The 16,234-nt window shown below is 48.4% G+C and overlaps 1 protein-coding gene across 3 annotated transcripts in view; it reads left to right on the top strand.

Moving 5' to 3' along the window:
- SOCS7 (suppressor of cytokine signaling 7) overlaps positions 1–15,589 on the top strand; it is a 31,856-nt gene extending 16,267 nt beyond the window's left edge. For all 3 annotated transcript variants that reach the window (XM_045069941.1, XM_045069940.1, XM_004764889.3), the window contains 3 exons: positions 5,412–5,547; positions 5,945–6,095; positions 9,809–15,589. In XM_045069941.1, coding sequence (XP_044925876.1) covers positions 5,412–5,547; positions 5,945–6,065 — 257 coding nt within the window. In that variant the 3' untranslated portion in view covers positions 6,066–6,095; positions 9,809–15,589. The remainder of the gene's footprint in view (positions 1–5,411; positions 5,548–5,944; positions 6,096–9,808) is intronic.
- Positions 15,590–16,234: the final 645 nt, after the last annotated feature.

Below are 16,234 nucleotides of genomic sequence, written 5' to 3'. Positions count from 1 at the left end.
ACTTGGTTAAAGGGAAAAATTAGAATCCTTTCTTACAGGAATTGACTAGTAATTTTTAAAATTTGTGGCTTTTGGAGGTTTTTTATTTAATAAACATTTATTCTGTAACTCAGTATCAAAAATAAGCCACATTTCTATCTTTAGAGATCTCATAGCCTCAAAGAGAGGACAGGTAGGAAGAAAAAGGCAAGACCACATGTAGAACTCAGTAAAAGGCATGGCGGTTTGTGGTGGATGATTGACAAGGGCTGGGGGAAGCAGCTCTGTTTATGGGTGAACCAGGAGATCATCTCAGAGGATTCTGGAATCTGGAGCATGTAACTACCTATAGAGTATTTGAGAGACTTTGCAGAGTCCTAAACACTCTGCTGTAGCTCATTTCATTCTACAAATGTCCCCTGTTTGCAGAAATTTTAACCAAGATTCTTAACATTGGTAAGGGCTCGAAATTGTAGCAGTTGCTACTATTTATTGACTGTGTATCCTGTGCCAGTTACTTTGTCAGGTACTACAGGTCGCATTTCTTACAACAACCCAAAGTTAGCTAATAGATTGGTCTGTTGATAGGTAAGACTATTTTCATTTGCCAGTGAAGAAACTGAGGCTGAAAGGCTCCAATGGGAGGTCACTTAGCCTATCGGGGCTCAAGTCAGAGTTCAAACCCAGGCTCAACTGACTCCAAAGCCTGTGCTTTATCTGCTGCCAGTCTGTTACCAGGGAAAACTAATAGCAAGCAAATTGAAATCTGAGTTTGAGTAGATTTGTGGAGACTGCATAAGGAAGTCAGCAGTGTGTTTATTAGTGGAGGATGTCTTTTGAGGACCTGTGAGGAATGCTCCAGAGAGGATATCTATTTGCACTTAAAACTGTAATCAAGCTGAGAAGGCAAAGCAGAGTTCGTATTTGCTCCCAGACCGTAAGTGACCTCTCTTTGAAGGTTTGAGGCAAAAGCAAAGCCAGTATTCTCCTTTACCATTGTTTGCTGTCCTCCTTTGCTTGTCGTAGAAGTCTAGGCATTCTGGGAGGTTGATTCTGTGAGGGACTTGGCGTGAAGAAGAGGTAGTGATTAGCATTTGGGTTGAGCGTTCTCAGCCTGCACCAGTCAGTAGATTCTAAAAGGAGCCTGTTTGTTGAGACTTTGGGGTGATGATAACCCAATGTCTAAAAGGGTAGGTGTTATTTCGTTTAACCCTTACAAAATCCTTTAAAGGAGTATTTTTTTTTTTTTTTTTTTTTAAAGATTTTATTTATTTATTTATTTGACAGAGAGAAATCACAAGTAGATGGAGAGGCAGGCAAAGAGAGAGAGAGGGAAGCAGGCTCTCTGCTGAGCAGGGAGCCCGATGTGGGACTCGATCCCAGGACTCTGAGATCATGACCTGAGCCGAAGGCAGTGGCTTAACCCACTGAGCCACCCAGGCGCCCCCTTTAAAGGAGTATTACAGTCTCTCTTCTCTTTTCTTCCTTTCTTTCTTTCTTTCTTTTTGATACAGATTAAGAACTGAGGTACAGGGACACCTGGGTGGCTCAGTGGGTTAAAGCCTCTGCCTTCGGCTCAGGTCGTGATCCCGGGGTCCTGAGATTGAGCCCTGCATCGGGCTCTCTGCTCAGCAGGGAGCTTGCTTCTTCCTCCTCTCCGCCTGCCTCTCTGCCTACTTGTGACCTCTCTCTCTCTCTGTGTCAGATAAATAAAGAATATCTTTAAAAAAAAACAAAAGAAAAAAAAACCAAAAAAACCCTGAGGTTCAGTGGGGCACCAGGGTGGCTCAGTCGGTTAAATGTCCTTCTCTTGATCTCAGCTCAGATCTTGATCTCAGGGTTGTGAGTTCAAGTCTCACATTGGGCTCCATGCTGGGCCTGAAACCTGCTTAAAACACACACACACCAACAACAGCAACAGCAGCAACTGAGGTGCAGTGAATTGCAGAGCCAGGGTTCAAAGTCAGGTTTTCTTTCAGCTCAGCACTAGGGTGGGGTACATTAACAGGGCCTGCAAGCTGGTGTTAAAGGGATGCCAGGGATCATGGGAATCATAAAACTAGGACTAATAGAAAAGTTCTGGATGGTGGCAAATCAGAAGCAGAAGGAAGGAAATGAATTGAAATAAATGGAGTAAGTGGCATCAAGGGAGGGGACCCTTAGTAAAAATAAAAATGATGGCACCTAATCTTGGTTTCCGCTTTTTAATAGAGGAGCATGGTCGTAACAAAACTGAGGTCACTGTCTGCATCTCAGTCTGGTCCACCAGGCAGCAGTCTCAAAAAGAGACTGTGATTGGATTAGCACAGAACCCTTGATGCTGTTTGAGCCAAAACTCAAAAGTGAGTTGATCTCTCTTAGTTAGGAGGACCTCCATCATCTGTGAAGTGCATAAAGAGAAAAAACTTTTTTTTAAGCTTTCATTTTATTTTATGTTTTATTTTATTTATTCGACAGAGAGAGAGATCACAAGCAGACAGAGCAGCAGGCAGAGAGGGGGAAGCAGGCTCCCTGCCGAGCAGAGAGCCCAATGCAGGGCTCGATTGCAGGAACCTAAGATCATGACCTGAGCTGAAGACAGAGGCTCAACCCACTGAGCCACCCAGGCACCCTAAGATTTTATTTTTAAGTATGCTCTACATTCAACATGGGGTTCAAACTCACAACCCTGAGATTAGGAGTTGCATGCTAATCCGAGCCAGCCAGGCACCCCAATACCTTTTGTTTTTTCATCGCACTTTGAATTGCACAACATTAAGGAAATTGGTCTCTTTCGTAACCATCATTAATCTTATAATTATTTGTTCAGTGACAGGTATTCCCTGTGTCCCAGGGTTTCTTAATTCTGCACTATTGACATTTTGGCCTGGAAAATTCTGGTCTTCAGGGAACAGTTTGGTTTGGCAGAATGACCTGTGTGTGGGAATGCTCAGACTTGGGAAGAGATTTGTCACCCCCAACCTGGTGTTTGTTGGGGGGAGAAAAAACAGAGAAGTGGCCAGAAACTGGATTGGTGCCCAGGAACCCTGGTGTGAAGGACCAGAGGAAGGTTCCTGGTGGTCACAGTCCACCTCACCCTTTCCCTTTCTGCTGTCCTGGTGTGCGTCTCACATTTATTTCCATTTCTAACCTCTTCCGCTAACATGCTCTGGATGTGAGAGCTCCAGCTGTTTGCTGTCTTTGGGGCAAACAGGAAGTGGTCAGGCTGACCCCAGGGAATATCAGAGAATTAACAGGTTTCAAATTGCTATTTGTGAACCTAAGGCTAAAAATAACACAATTAAATAGGCAAGTATTTATGGTCATTAAAATTCAAGTAGGCAAACTATCAGATAATTTTATGCTACTTATTATCCTGATCTCTTTAAGCACAGGTCTGATAGTACTGTGTCTTTGGGAATAAATAATTAGATACGTAAATTACCTTTGTTTTTGAAACATCATTTGAATTTAGCATTATTACAACCCGCCCCCCAAAAGCTTTCTGTTTGCCATAGTTTAATTACTCAAGTTTAATTTACTAAAGAATATATATATTTTTAAGATTTTATTTATTTATTTGACAGACATAGATCACAAGTAGACAGAGAGGAAGGCAGAGAGAGGAAGGGAAGCAGGCTCCCTGCTGAGCAGAGAGCCCGATGCAGGGCTCGATCCCAGGACCCTGAGATCATGACCTGAGCCGAAGGCAGAGGCTTAACCCACTGAGCCACCCAGGCGCCCCAAGAATATTTTTTAAACATAGGAGAGAGAGGGTAAATTCAGAGGCCTTTGAACCCAATACCATTTTAAAACCACTTGAGTTTAAATATATTCAAGAGAGAAATCCATGTATGATGTATGTGTGTGTGTATGTGAGCAGAGAGGACCATTCATGAGGGTGCAAGAGGGCTACAGTGCTTCAAAGGATAAGCCCCAGAATTGAAGGGATAGGAGCAAGGAGAGGCCTGAGAGAGGCTGGTCATGAATCAAAGTGCTAGGGCTGTCCTGGACAGTGCCCTCGTCCGAGAGCAGAAGGGCAGATGCTCTGGGGAGACGCCTGAGGAACCCTCCTTTGAGGTTCTTTGGGCTCAGCTCTTTCTCAGACAGAGCAGATGCTCATGGCAGGCCGGCTTTGTGGGTTCTGTGCCACAATAAAGGTCTTTGAGCCCAGTAGGCCTCAGTTTCTTCATATGTGAAATGGGGATAATTGTGATACCTGCCTCAAAGTATAATTCTGAAGACTGAATGACTTAAATGTGTTAAAGTCAATCCTACTTACTTAGTAACAGTGTAATACATATTTTGACTTTCTTCTTTTTTAGAAAGTCTGTTATCAGTGACCATGCAAAGGCTCTGGGAGACAATCAGCAAGCTTTAATTTTTTTTCTTCTCATCCCTTCAAACAAAATTTTAAAATGTTTGAAATTAAACTCCTGAAACGGTAGATATGTTATTTTCCAACAAGTTGTGTCCTCAGAATTTCTTTTGATAGGACAGCGGCCGAGAAGAGAATTCTTTCAGAGATTTTGCAGCTCAGATTCTTTCTGAGAGCAGTTTGCTTATTTACCTTCTGTAGCCCCTTTGTTTAGTGAAACTAGAATATTCTTTGTTCCCCTGGACCAGTTTCAGTGTCCCTGCCATTGTGGATGTCTCCATTCTGTGGCACTGACCCCTGGGTGGGGCTGGAATTTTGCAGCACCGAGCCTGCTGATGCTGATGAAAGCAGGGGGTGGGGCTCCCGTCGGGCCTGGTTGGCATCAGGCAGCGGGCACTTTGGCACTGAGTGGTACTAATTCCAGCTTCCCCGAGCTACCATCATTGGTTTTCTTTTAAAAGCATCATCTTTTTTTTTTCCCCTGTTCCTGGATCCAGCCTAAAATTTCTGGAGCACAAGGGGCGGGAGGAGGCCAATGGGGTTTGAAGTAAATGGCAGGAGTGACGGGCTTGTAGCCTTGATCCCAGCCATTGCCTTCTGCTTACCAGCCTCTTAGCTGGAATTGGCTGGGGACCCCTCTGAGAAGCGTTTCTGAGTTCTCCCCTTCAGGATGCTTTTAGATGTGCCATTGAAGTATCCCCCCCTTTCTAGCAGGGGTGTGTTGATTCCTGCTCTTCACGGAGAGCCTCAGGCCTGGGATTGGCCACGTGGATCCAAGTAAAGTCTTTAGCTTGGCGGTTTTCACTGGGCTGTTCTGAAGAGCAAGACTCTCAGCTGTGAAGAGTAATGCTAGGGAGGCCCTTGGCAGAGGAGGATTGAGTCCCCTGAGTGAAATACAGTGGTAATGTTTCAGCAAATGGAAATCAGTTCTTTGTGGAAGGAGCTTTTGCACCCTACAGAACGCACATGAGAACTATAAGGAAGCCTATTTTCCCTTCCCTGGATTCGCTTCATAAGCAAATTGTAGTTAGCAGCGTTGTTCCTTCTGAATATGTCTTGGTTTTCATTCTTGAAGGACTACCACCAACTCCAGTCCAGCTGCTCTACCCTGTGTCTAGATTCAGCAATGTCAAATCCCTCCAGCACCTTTGCAGATTCCGAATCCGACAGCTCGTCCGGATAGATCACATCCCGGATCTCCCACTGCCTAAGTACAGCGGGCTCTTGCGGGTCGGGGCAGGGATGGAGGTGTCGTTAGAAATGTGAGTGAGGCCTGCCCGCTGATGGCACAGGCATCCTCCTTTCACTTCTCGTGTGTCTTAGCACCTAACTCTAGAAGTGTCACATGGCAGCTCGAAGGGAGGAAGGTGTGTGTGTGTGAGACTCCCTTCTGCAGTCTACGAAGAGTGGAATGGAGGTGGTAAGAGGGAGGGAGACAGAAATTTAACAAGTGAGAATGTGGCAAGTTTCTTAGGTCAGCTGAGGGTTTTTTGTGTGTTCCCAGGCATATAGGGGTTGAAGAAGAAGGAGGGCTTGAACAAAGGGGATCTTTTGCTTAAGGCCTTTGCAAATAACACTTCACGTGTATTCCTCTTTTGTTTTTCGTAGACCTCTGATCTCTTATATCCGAAAGTTCTACTACTATGATCCTCAGGAAGAGGTGTACCTGTCTCTAAAGGAAGCGCAGCTCATTTCCAAACAGAAGCAAGAGGTCGAACCCTCCACGTAGCGAGGGGCCCCCTGCTGATCGCCACCAAGGGTATGAGCTCACTGCCTCACTGTCTAGCAGAGTCTCTTCCTGGACGGTTACTGTCATGCACTCACCTCCCTCCCCCACACCCCATGCGTGTACTCCTGATCCAGGCATCTGCCCAGAGAGTCACGAAGTCTGATAATGGGGGTCCCCCAGGAGGCACAGACACCAAATGGGAGAAGAGCAGATAGACACGAGGGGCTTAAAATGTATTTGCCAAGCAATGTGCAAGCTAACCACCAAATATAAACAAGGAGGAGGACGCAGAAATGTAGCTAAGTGTGCAGCCTTCTCTCATACTTTATCTACCTGCTGTTGCACAAATGACATGGAAAAGAGGAAACCAAAGGGAAGGATAATGTCGTCAAAGAGAACGCAGACGTGCCTTTCATCGCAACAGGAATGCACTTCAGTGAGAACTCCCGAGGTCCAGTGGTTTGGAATGTGAGGGTGAGGAAAACAAGCTCGCTTTTCGAGTGAGGGTTCCACCTGGACCACTGAAGAATAAACGATCAAAAAGATTAAGTGAATTAGCTAAGGGATCCATTTATCTAAGAGGCTCTTCTCCCGTCACTACTTTAACTGAATTCTACTCATTAATTTCCCCATAAAATATCTTGGAATACTGGTTTGTGCAGATCAATTGTAATTAGTCTTTTAAACTGCCTTCTTGGAGGCACTGAAAGGTAGAGGTGAGTAGGGAACAAAATTGCCAGTGAGTCGTGAGTTTGGTGCTTTGGGTTACCTGCGAGATCTTACATTCTCACCGCCGGGCGGTGACCCTATCTGCTCTTCATGTAGGCTGTCCTCCTTGCGCACTGACTACGTCTGCTTCCTCTCCAGCCTTCTTTGTTCCCCAGCGCTGTCTCCCACACGAGACAAACTCGGGGAGAAACCCACAGGGAGACGGTCTGAGGATGAAGGGAATCTTCATCTCCCTACACTCTCTGCTCTCTTCGTAACTGGAGAGTGTGATGACTGGCGTCTGTGCCCCCATGGGTTTTTCTGGGCTGTGGCTAAGGTGAACCCAGCTGCGTGCCTCCCCTCTGAGTTCTAGAAGTCCCTGATTCTATTCTACGTGGGGGAAAGCTCGAGCTGGGTAACAAAGATTAACAAGGCGAGAAAGAATGAAAGAAGAGAGATCAAGAAATCCTAACTCTGGGACACTGCAGAGCTTTAACTTAGAGCATCCTGGACTCGGTGTACGTCTTGTCATATCTTCGATTACATGCAAGTTGTATCCCCTCGGAAGCGACTCCTAAAACATCCAAATGTTCTGATGGCTGGGGGTTTTCTCTGTTTGGCAGCTTGGCTGCAGTTAGGATGGGAAGGTAGGAAGGAGCTAGGGACGCACTGACACATGCCTTTGTGGAGGAATCAGGACCCACTAGTTAGAGCCCCTCTGTGGGTGTTGTGCTTCAAGAGGACCCCTCCCCAGCAGCACAGTCAGAGGTGGGCTTGGCGCGGGGGTTGGGGGGCAGCGCTCCCAGCTTCAGCAGGTGAGGAGTAAATGACTAACACGGAGCCGAGACGTTTCAGGGTGAGAGGGGCTTGCTAGCTGAAAGAAGTGTGAAGCAGGGATGGTTAGACTTACCCTGTGTGGCTCTGGGGGTAGGACAGGGGCCATGATGGATGTAGGGTGTTAAGGAGTTCGACTTCAGTCCCACTTCAGAAGAACTGTTTTACCAGACAGGTCCAGAATCGGAGTGGGTTTCCACAGGCCTTAGTGAACTCCCTACGGGGCTCTGCCTTCAGCTCTGTGTACTCGTTAAGTCCCAGTGTGGACCGGGAAGAGCGTGCTGGGCGAGGTGGTCTATGGCCCTGACCTCGCGGAGCTGCCGTTTTCATGAGGAGAGACAGACAGGGAGCATATAAAGAAGTGAATAGGCTAATGGCAGTTGACCATCTATGTTACCAGGAATAAAACCTGGTGGAGTTTAGTGATTAGTGGTGGGATAGTGGTGGTCAAGTTTGGGTGATCAGGGTAGGCCCCTGTGAGGAGATGTCATTTCAGCTGAGCTATTCAGATCTCAGCTGATCATCTGAATATCAAGGCAGAGCGTTCTGGGTAAGGGGGTCCAGTGAGTATAAAGGCCCTGAGATGGGAAGGGACTTGATCCGATGAGGTATAGGCCAGGGGTAGCCAACTGTCATGAGAATGGGGGAGGGGCGGTCATGAATTGGCAAAGGGTTGAACTGAATGAACTCTCAGGGTGTCTTTGATATGTGTGACACCAGGATTATCATCTATGGCAAAGAATAAGCATCTTGCTGTCCTCGCTCCTGATTTAGACCTTAGGGCCCCTTGAAAAAAAGGGAAGTGATGCTCGTGAAGGGAGAATCTCTATGTTGTAGAATTTGGCCCTTATGACTTCCTGTCAGTCAGGCTGATGTTAATTTGGGAATTCTGAGTGGGCCACTTGGTCTGTGCATGATGTTACCTGGGGAGTTTCATGTTGGAGTGCTTGGAGTCAGCAGACAGAGTGACAGGTGGGACGATGCCCTTCTTAAATCAGAAACCACATTGACCTTTGTGACTGTGTCAGTCCTCTTCAATAGCCAGAAGCAGCAGAGACCTGTGGCTGTTCCCAGCTGGGCTCACCAGGGGTTACTCCAGTTTTGTTCCAAGATTTTATTTAGGGGCGGGTAGGGGCATCAGACAATTACGTGTTTGCCTTCAGCTCAGGTCACGATCCCAGAGTCCTGGGATCCAGTCCTATCCCACATCAGGCTCCATACTCAGCAGGAAGTCTGCTTCTCTCTTTCCTTCTACCCACCCCCTACTTGTGCTCCTTCTCTCTCAAATAAATAAAATCCCCCCCCTTTTTTTAAAAGATTTTATTTATTTGACAGAGAGAGAAATCACAAGTAGGCAGAGAGGCAGGCAGAGAGAGAGAGAGAGGAGGAAGCAGGCTCCCCATGGAGCAGAGAGCCCGACGTGGGGCTCGATCCCAGGACCCTGGGATCATGACCTGAGTCGAAGGCAGAGGCTTTAACCCACTGAGCCACCCAGGCGCCCCAAATAAATAAAATCTTTAAAAAAAAAAAAAAGATTTTATTTAGAGAGAGAGCAGGGGTTGGGGGAGAGAATCTTAAGCTGACTCTGCTCAGTTCAGTCTCTCCACCCTCAGACTAGGATCTGAGCTCAAGTTGAGTCAAATGCTCGGGGCACCTGGGTGACTCAGCTGATTGGGTGTCTCCCTTCAGCTCAGTCATGGTCCTGGAGTCCCAGGATTGAGCCCGTGTCCGGCTCCCTGCTCAGTGGGGAGCCTGCGGCCCCCCGACCTCTCACTCTTGCTCTCTCTCAAATAAAATTAAAAAAAAAAAGAAAAGAAAAGAGATGCTCAACCAATTGAGCTACCCAGGCACCCCTTTTTTCTTTCTTTTTTTAGTCTCTGGAGCAGGTGAGCCTCAGGAAAAGAGTAGGGGGAAAAAGTGGGTGGAAAATTAAGGGGCAAGGGAAATAGAAGTGAGGCGATAGGACAGAATACATTTGTCAGTTATTTTAGGACCTTTTTTTGGCGTCCAAGTCATGGGCTAGTCAGGTCCCCCAGCAAGTGCTGTTGTTACATCCTGAGCCCTCCCCACAGTTTGTGGAAGCCTTTGGCTATCCAGAATTCTCCTTTGGGGCTGTACTTTTCCACCTCCAGAGGCTGGGCTCTTCTCCATTTGCTTCCACTCCATTGAGCTGCTCTCATTTTTTTCCTTTTTTCACCTAGGCATTTGGTTGCCAAGCTCCAGTTTTGAAGAACCAAATGAAGCTACTGTGGAAGGGGAAGTGAGGAGAAACGAGGGAGTTGGAAGGGCTGAGATCCTCCATGCGAAGACTTTGGTCCCCCTCGCAGCCCTGGGGCTTGGAAGAAGCACACGACCACACTCTGTGCGCGGGGCTCCACCTCGTCACGCCCAGCCCCTGCGCTACCCTGGAGCTGGACGAGCTCCTTGGAAAACTGGAAGAAGTCTCAACACTGTTCCTTTTTTAGACGTTTTGTTTTGGATATTTGCATTTCTCGGTATGGAAAACTTCCTTTAAAGGCAGCTGGGGTCTGTGCCCATTGGACTGGAAGTGGTGCCAAGGGTGAGCCAGGTTCAAGGGAGGGGAGGGGAGGGAGGGGATTGCCAGTGACGGTCATTCAGCTGGTGCCAAAGGCCGAATGTGAGTGTTCACCGTTGACCTTGAAGAAGGGAAGAGAAGGAGTCAGAAGTGCAAATCGAGTTGGGAGTTTCTGAGGGATGAGGATCCTCTTCTGTTTGAGCATGGGTAGCTTCAGTGGGAGCAGGGAAGAAGCGAGGGTGGGTAGTCTCGAATAGAAGATAGCTGAACAAGAACTGGCAGAGGGCCTCTGGCGGGGAAAGCAGGGACGCCTCACATCCTTTTTCTTTAAAGTTTAGGAACCTGGTTTCAGAATCACCTCTCATAGAAGCTGTGTTAGTTTTGTCATACTGAATTCCTCAGTTTTGTGACCTCAAGTCAGTCCCGTTCTTCCTCCACCCTCCTCCCCTCCCCTTGAAATAACTGTACATTTCACTCTGTTCATGGTAGCATCATTCCTGTTGCTTCTGCCAGCTGCCAAGGCAATCGAGCAATCGACTTTCTCATCACCTGAGAGGTTGAAAGCCCTAATCACGAGCTGCTAAAGTTAATGGAGCACGCTTCCAGATTCTTAATGGCAGACTGTACCCATGACTTAGGAGTCAGTGTTACTTACCTCCGTACGTCTGTCAGTGAGTGAGAGGGAATATGGAGAATAGGGAGAAGCAGAGCTCTCGTGCTAGCGCTCTTCCGAGAAGCTCTCCAGTGTCTCAGCCTTAATGGAGTGTCTTTGGATCAGAGAGGAGGAGAGCATTGGATCTCGTGTTTTTAGGTTTATCCCTGTTGTCCCACTTCTGGGATGGGAGGTAGCAAGGGCTTTTTTATTTTCCTGTGTTTTTTCTAGCAACCCAAACACTTTCCTGAGTCTGATCCTGTTTGCTCCCCCACCTTCATTGGGAAGTCTGTCCGGTGCTGATTTGGGAGTTGTCCACCTTCCAGACAGAAGTGAAGGAGTGGAGTGGGGGGGTGAAGCTCTGGTGTGGTTCATGGTTGTTGAGTTTTTCTGAAGTGGGCTGTTGTCAAGTCATATGATATTTTGAGTTTGCTTTTCTGTAGAGTTACTCTGGGGAGAGGTTTGCTGTTAAGATGTGAAGATTGAGCTGTTTGTGTGTTTACTGCTCTTTTTCGTAAATGTTCCATTAGCCTGCCTGGTTCCCCTGAGTTTATATCTGCCTCGTCTCATGAGATAAATAATATCTTCAGGTTTGTGGTTTCCTGATGGTTTGGGGTGAGGCCCCAGTGTCTTGGTAATTTATAGGACTGTCTCATCTGGAAGCACTGGCCTTCTGCCTTATGTCTTGCATGGAATGACCAGTCTTCTTCCTTATAGCGGAACAGAAAGGAAACATGCATTGTTATCTGTCTGGAAAGAGGGGGTCACAAAACGAGCTTCGTGGCATAAACATAGCCCACCTCTGATTTGTCATGAGGTACCTCTTTTCTCCTTGGATCCTGAAGACAGTGGTCCCAGAAATTGGCTGAACCTGTGAGTCTTGCCTCTTGAGGGTGCGTATGAACTTGCCGTCTTGCAGAACGTGCCCCCCAGCTTGAGAGCCCGCAGTCTTTTATCCATTGGGATCCTTGAGTAGCTGATGTGCAGCTCTTTGGGTTTTTTGGGCCCTTTTTCTTTTATACATTTCAGCCACCCATACTTTTAAAAAAATTCTTTTTTTATAGTGTGTTTTAATGCATTTGCCTGGCTCTGGGGTAGATACTGTGGGAAACACAAGAGGGGAAGGACACCATATCTGGCCTAAGGGAGCTTTTAAGTGACTGCCCCACGCACAGCAGCTGCAGAATGACTCTGTGGCAGCAAGAACCAAGGGCTATCTTTAAAGAAATTCAGCTGGGTAAGATCAGGACAGACCAGATGGTCTGGGAGAGCCCTATGGCAGTGAGGCTTTCGGGTCCTAGGCGAGGGTAAGACAGGCAGGAAACACACAACAGAAACATGGAAACAGCAATCTGCAGGGTGTTCTGAATAGGACACAGCCCCAGGTTAGGCGACGGTGTTGGTCACTCCTTTCTCAGGGCCTGTGGTTTAGATGGAAACTTCTAGTCATCAAGCAAGTCTCAGTGCTGAGGGCTTGTGAGGTGAAGTGAAATCCAAAGCCATAAGTTGGCTAGTTCCTGCCTGTGGCCAGGAGCCTCGCTGCTCTCAGCGCAGTCCAGGGAGGGAGGCAGAGCCCTTGCACCCCTTGTGGTACCAGGGGTTTCCACTGGACAATTCATGCAGTCAGGTCCAGAACCAAACCAGCTAAGGAGGCATGATCCAAGCTCACCACCATCCTTCTTTCTCCTTCTGGGAGAGCGTAGTATGCACACGTGTCCGTGATTTGTCTGTGTGCTAGTCATGGCCCAGGCTATAGCCTAGATCTTCCTCAGTAGAGCGAGGCAGTTACACAGGGAGAGACAGGCTCCATCGGGAGGTGAGGGGAGGAAGAGGCGGGATTGGGCAGCTGGCTGAGCGGCCTGCCTGGTCAGAGCGGGAATAGGAGTGGCTGCCCTGTCGCCAGCAGTCCCCTTCATCTTTCCCGGCTGGGCCCACTCCTCCTTTGCCAGTTCTGTGTCGTGCTAATCGAAGTGCAGTCCACAACTTGTTCCTTTTTGCTTGTTGTATTTTAAAGTCACAAACTGGAAAAGGTTCTCACCTCCAGGGACCCATCATCGATTTCACAACCCACAATTAATGGGTCCTTGCCTGTGTGCCCTTACTTGTTCGTGATTGATCTACTGTAACCTTCCTCAGGACAGGTGTGAACCACTGTGAGCTAAGTGACAACTACTGCTACAATTCGCTGTTGCTTGAAATTCACGTGCTGTGGCAGGAGCGCAGAATAAGGAGGGTGGGGCTTTGCTCTGAGGACTAGGTAAGTGGGTAATGGCTGGGAGTTTGGGACCGTTGGCGATGGCTTTGGCCCGGTGGCCAGCTTGTGCCTAGATTAGTGAATGTGAGCCACGGCCTACAGCGTGCAAGCTTCTGAGAGGAGACGCTCGATGGGGAGCTCGCCATTAGGGTTTCTACTCCTCCTCTCCTCCCTCTCCCCGGAGGCTGATGGTGTCAGCCTCCCTAAGGTTGGGAGTGCCGCAGAGACGGCTGCAAACCCGCCTACGGTGCACATCCAGGAAGAACTGGGGAGCCAGGAGGGGGCTGAGTGCTCACATGTCCGGGTATGAGAGGCAAAAGTAGAGCTGGATGCCCCGGGGTGCCCGCCTTTTTGGCCCTCACCCTACGCCCCCAAAAGGGCAAGACTGCTTGAAGCCCTTAGGTCCCAGCAGGAAACGGGGCTAGGCAAGACTTTTCCCTTAGGTTAGACCCTTTCCCTGCCCTGCTGCCTTTGCCTTGGCTTTGAGCCCTGGAAATGGAGGGCGAGGTGCTGGGGTCTGGCTCTCTGGCTGCAGGAAGGAGCTCTGAAAGTCAGTGTGCATGCATGTGTGTGTCCGCATGCGTGTCTTCATTTGCAGGAGTCTTGCTACCAGTTGGGGTGTTGAAAGCATCTCCATTGTGGGGAGACCTGCCATTTGTTTTCCACTTTAAAGAGAATGACATGCCCCCTGTCCCTAAGGGAGGAGCTTTTGAGTTAGACATTTTCCCTATGGGAATCCTCTTGGTTTGGTTTGTTGTGGGGGGGGGGGTGGATACTGATTTTTAGCTCTAATTGTCAACACAGCTGTTCTTACACTGAATTTGTGCTATTGCATACATGTAGCCATCTTTCTTTTCACTGCAGCAGTGTTTATCAGTAGTTCAAAATGATTTATTTGCTCCTGGGGAGTAAAATCTTTTTTATTAAAAAAGAAAAAGAAAAAAAAAAGGAGAAAGAAAGCAAAGTGTGGCTCCCTCCCCCCATGATAGCTGGAGGATTAGTGAGCCTCAAAGCTCAAGAAGGCAAAGTTGAGTCTGCCAGTCCCTGTGACTTACCCTGTTTTGACATCAGAGCCTTCGTGCTCAGCACAAAAGGACAGGAGGCCTTGAGAAGAGGGAGAGCAAAGCCTTGGAAGGAGTGAGGTGGGGTTTGGACCGTAGAGATGGAGGCACTGGGGGACTCAGGTGCTGCAGTTAGAAAAACAGAGTAAGGAATTGTATTAAAATACTGATTCTCTAATCTGCCAGGGAAAGACCTTTCTTTGCATACAGATTCCATACTGCCATTGTCATTTTCATCACTTCTTGACCTTCCTGGTAGGTGCCAGCCCAGTTTCTTCCTGCTTCCCGTGCTCTCTGTGCCCCTCTGCCATCCTTCCCTCTCCCATCTACCTCTAGGAAGCCAGTCCTGCACACTGAGTCTGTGACTTGCCTTCACGCTCATTTCATCTCGGTTAGAGGGTCCCTGGAACTGCTCCCTGCCTCCCCCACCCCCCGCCCGCCCCCGAAGTGCCAAGAGGTGCAAAGGGGCAGGTCAAAAGCAGCCAGCCGTGGTGGGAGGACGTGAGTGTCTGGTTGCAGCCGGACTGCAATCTTTGCTCCTGGAGAGGGTATGAAGAGAACCAAGGACTCTGTTGATCAGAACCCAGGAGCTCATACACTGCTCCGCCCGGCTCAGGTGGGGTGGGCAGGCTGGTCTGGCTCCTCCATCCCTGGTGCTCCCTTGAATGGGAACCTGCCCCCTCACGGTTCTGCCCAGCACCTTTTCCAAGGGACAAGCATGATCCTGGCACCGCTCCGTGGGCAGGCCGGTCATTGGGTTGCCCAGACTGGTACTGCCTGTGGCACGGCCACTGCTGTACATTTTTTGGTTGTTTTTAAGAAACTCTGTGAAGAGGGGTGTCGTTCTGGGCTCAGGGTGGCTGCCAGCCCTTCACCAGAAGGGGAGCCGCACCCCTGCAACCACTTCTGTCCTCATGTGCCGCCCCGCCCCGCCCTCCTCCAAGCCAAAGCGTGGCCTGGCTTTTGTCTTCCCATTTCGTTTTCCTCCTCTCTTCCCCCTTTTTGTGCTTAATTTATTAAAATAGTTGCTGTATAATTTATTTTCATAAACTATAAAAAATTACTAAATGGTTAAAATAGACTTGCAGGCCAATCTTAAATGGGGTGGGAGGGTCTGCGGGTGGGGTGGGAGAAGGGAAAGATGTTTTGATATAAACAAAACAAATGCACTTTGGGTGTGTTTTGGTATTTTTCTGGGGATAGATGGGTGGGTGTTGGGCTGTCCCTGTAGATTAGTTCCAGAACCGGGTGTTTGTATATACTGTATTAATAGGCATGTGTGACTCTTACAAAGGGACGTTAGTAGCTGCTGCAGGTCCTGTTTGGAAACCCCTTGTACAACTCCCAGTTTTTTGTAAGTGTCAGTGCGGGAGACATTGGACTCTTGTGTTTGTATCTCCTTTTTATGATTGCTGTACTGACCCATGTCTTTTTGGGGAGAGGTGAAAAGAGATTTGAAATAAAAATGTTTAGAAATTACTTCAGGTGGTTTGGGTTTGTGTTTGTCAGTCCTTCTCTCGTCTCCTGGACTCCTCACATCACCACCAGCCCCGCAGAGTCAAAGAACCCACCCCTGGTGACTAGGGCATCTCTTGTGATGGGAACCAAGCCGGGTGCCTCCAGAACTGGTCTTGTCAGAATTAGAGATGTTGAAAAGTTCCCCGGGCCCATGGCCATTGCTCAATGCTGCTTTCTCCTTCCCCGGGAAGTGCGGGAGAATTCCAGTGCCCGGGCATTTTTTGGGTTGGTGAGCCATGGGGTGGGGCTGTGGCTAGGCAGAGTGCACGTGTCCCTGCAGCAGTCAGTCCCCACGTTTCCTCGGACCGACAGGCGAGGTTTCTCATGAGTTTAACCTGCATCTTTCCTGTCTTGCTAAGCCTCTTGAACCATGCTCTTAGGAGAGAAAAGAAACTGTTTCTCTGACAACCGTGTGTACTCGGAGCCACTGGAAACTCCCTTCTTCACTTCCCCACCTAACCCTTTCCAAGTCCCCTACTTAGGGGGCCACTGTACCACCTTGGCACATTGAGGAGCACTTCCTGCAATTTCTCTGCATCCTCAGAGGAGCAAGCATGCTCCGTGAGCCAAAACCCAGTTTGGGGGAGTTGTGTTTTCACTGGACTG

Source organism: Mustela putorius, unplaced genomic scaffold, assembly GCF_011764305.1.
Source record: "Mustela putorius furo isolate JIRA1106 unplaced genomic scaffold, ASM1176430v1.1 tig00003962_pilon_pilon_pilon, whole genome shotgun sequence".
Taxonomy (NCBI): Eukaryota; Metazoa; Chordata; class Mammalia; order Carnivora; family Mustelidae; genus Mustela; species Mustela putorius.
Note: the sequence above shows the minus strand (reverse complement) of the source record. Positions and strands in the feature narration are given on the sequence as shown.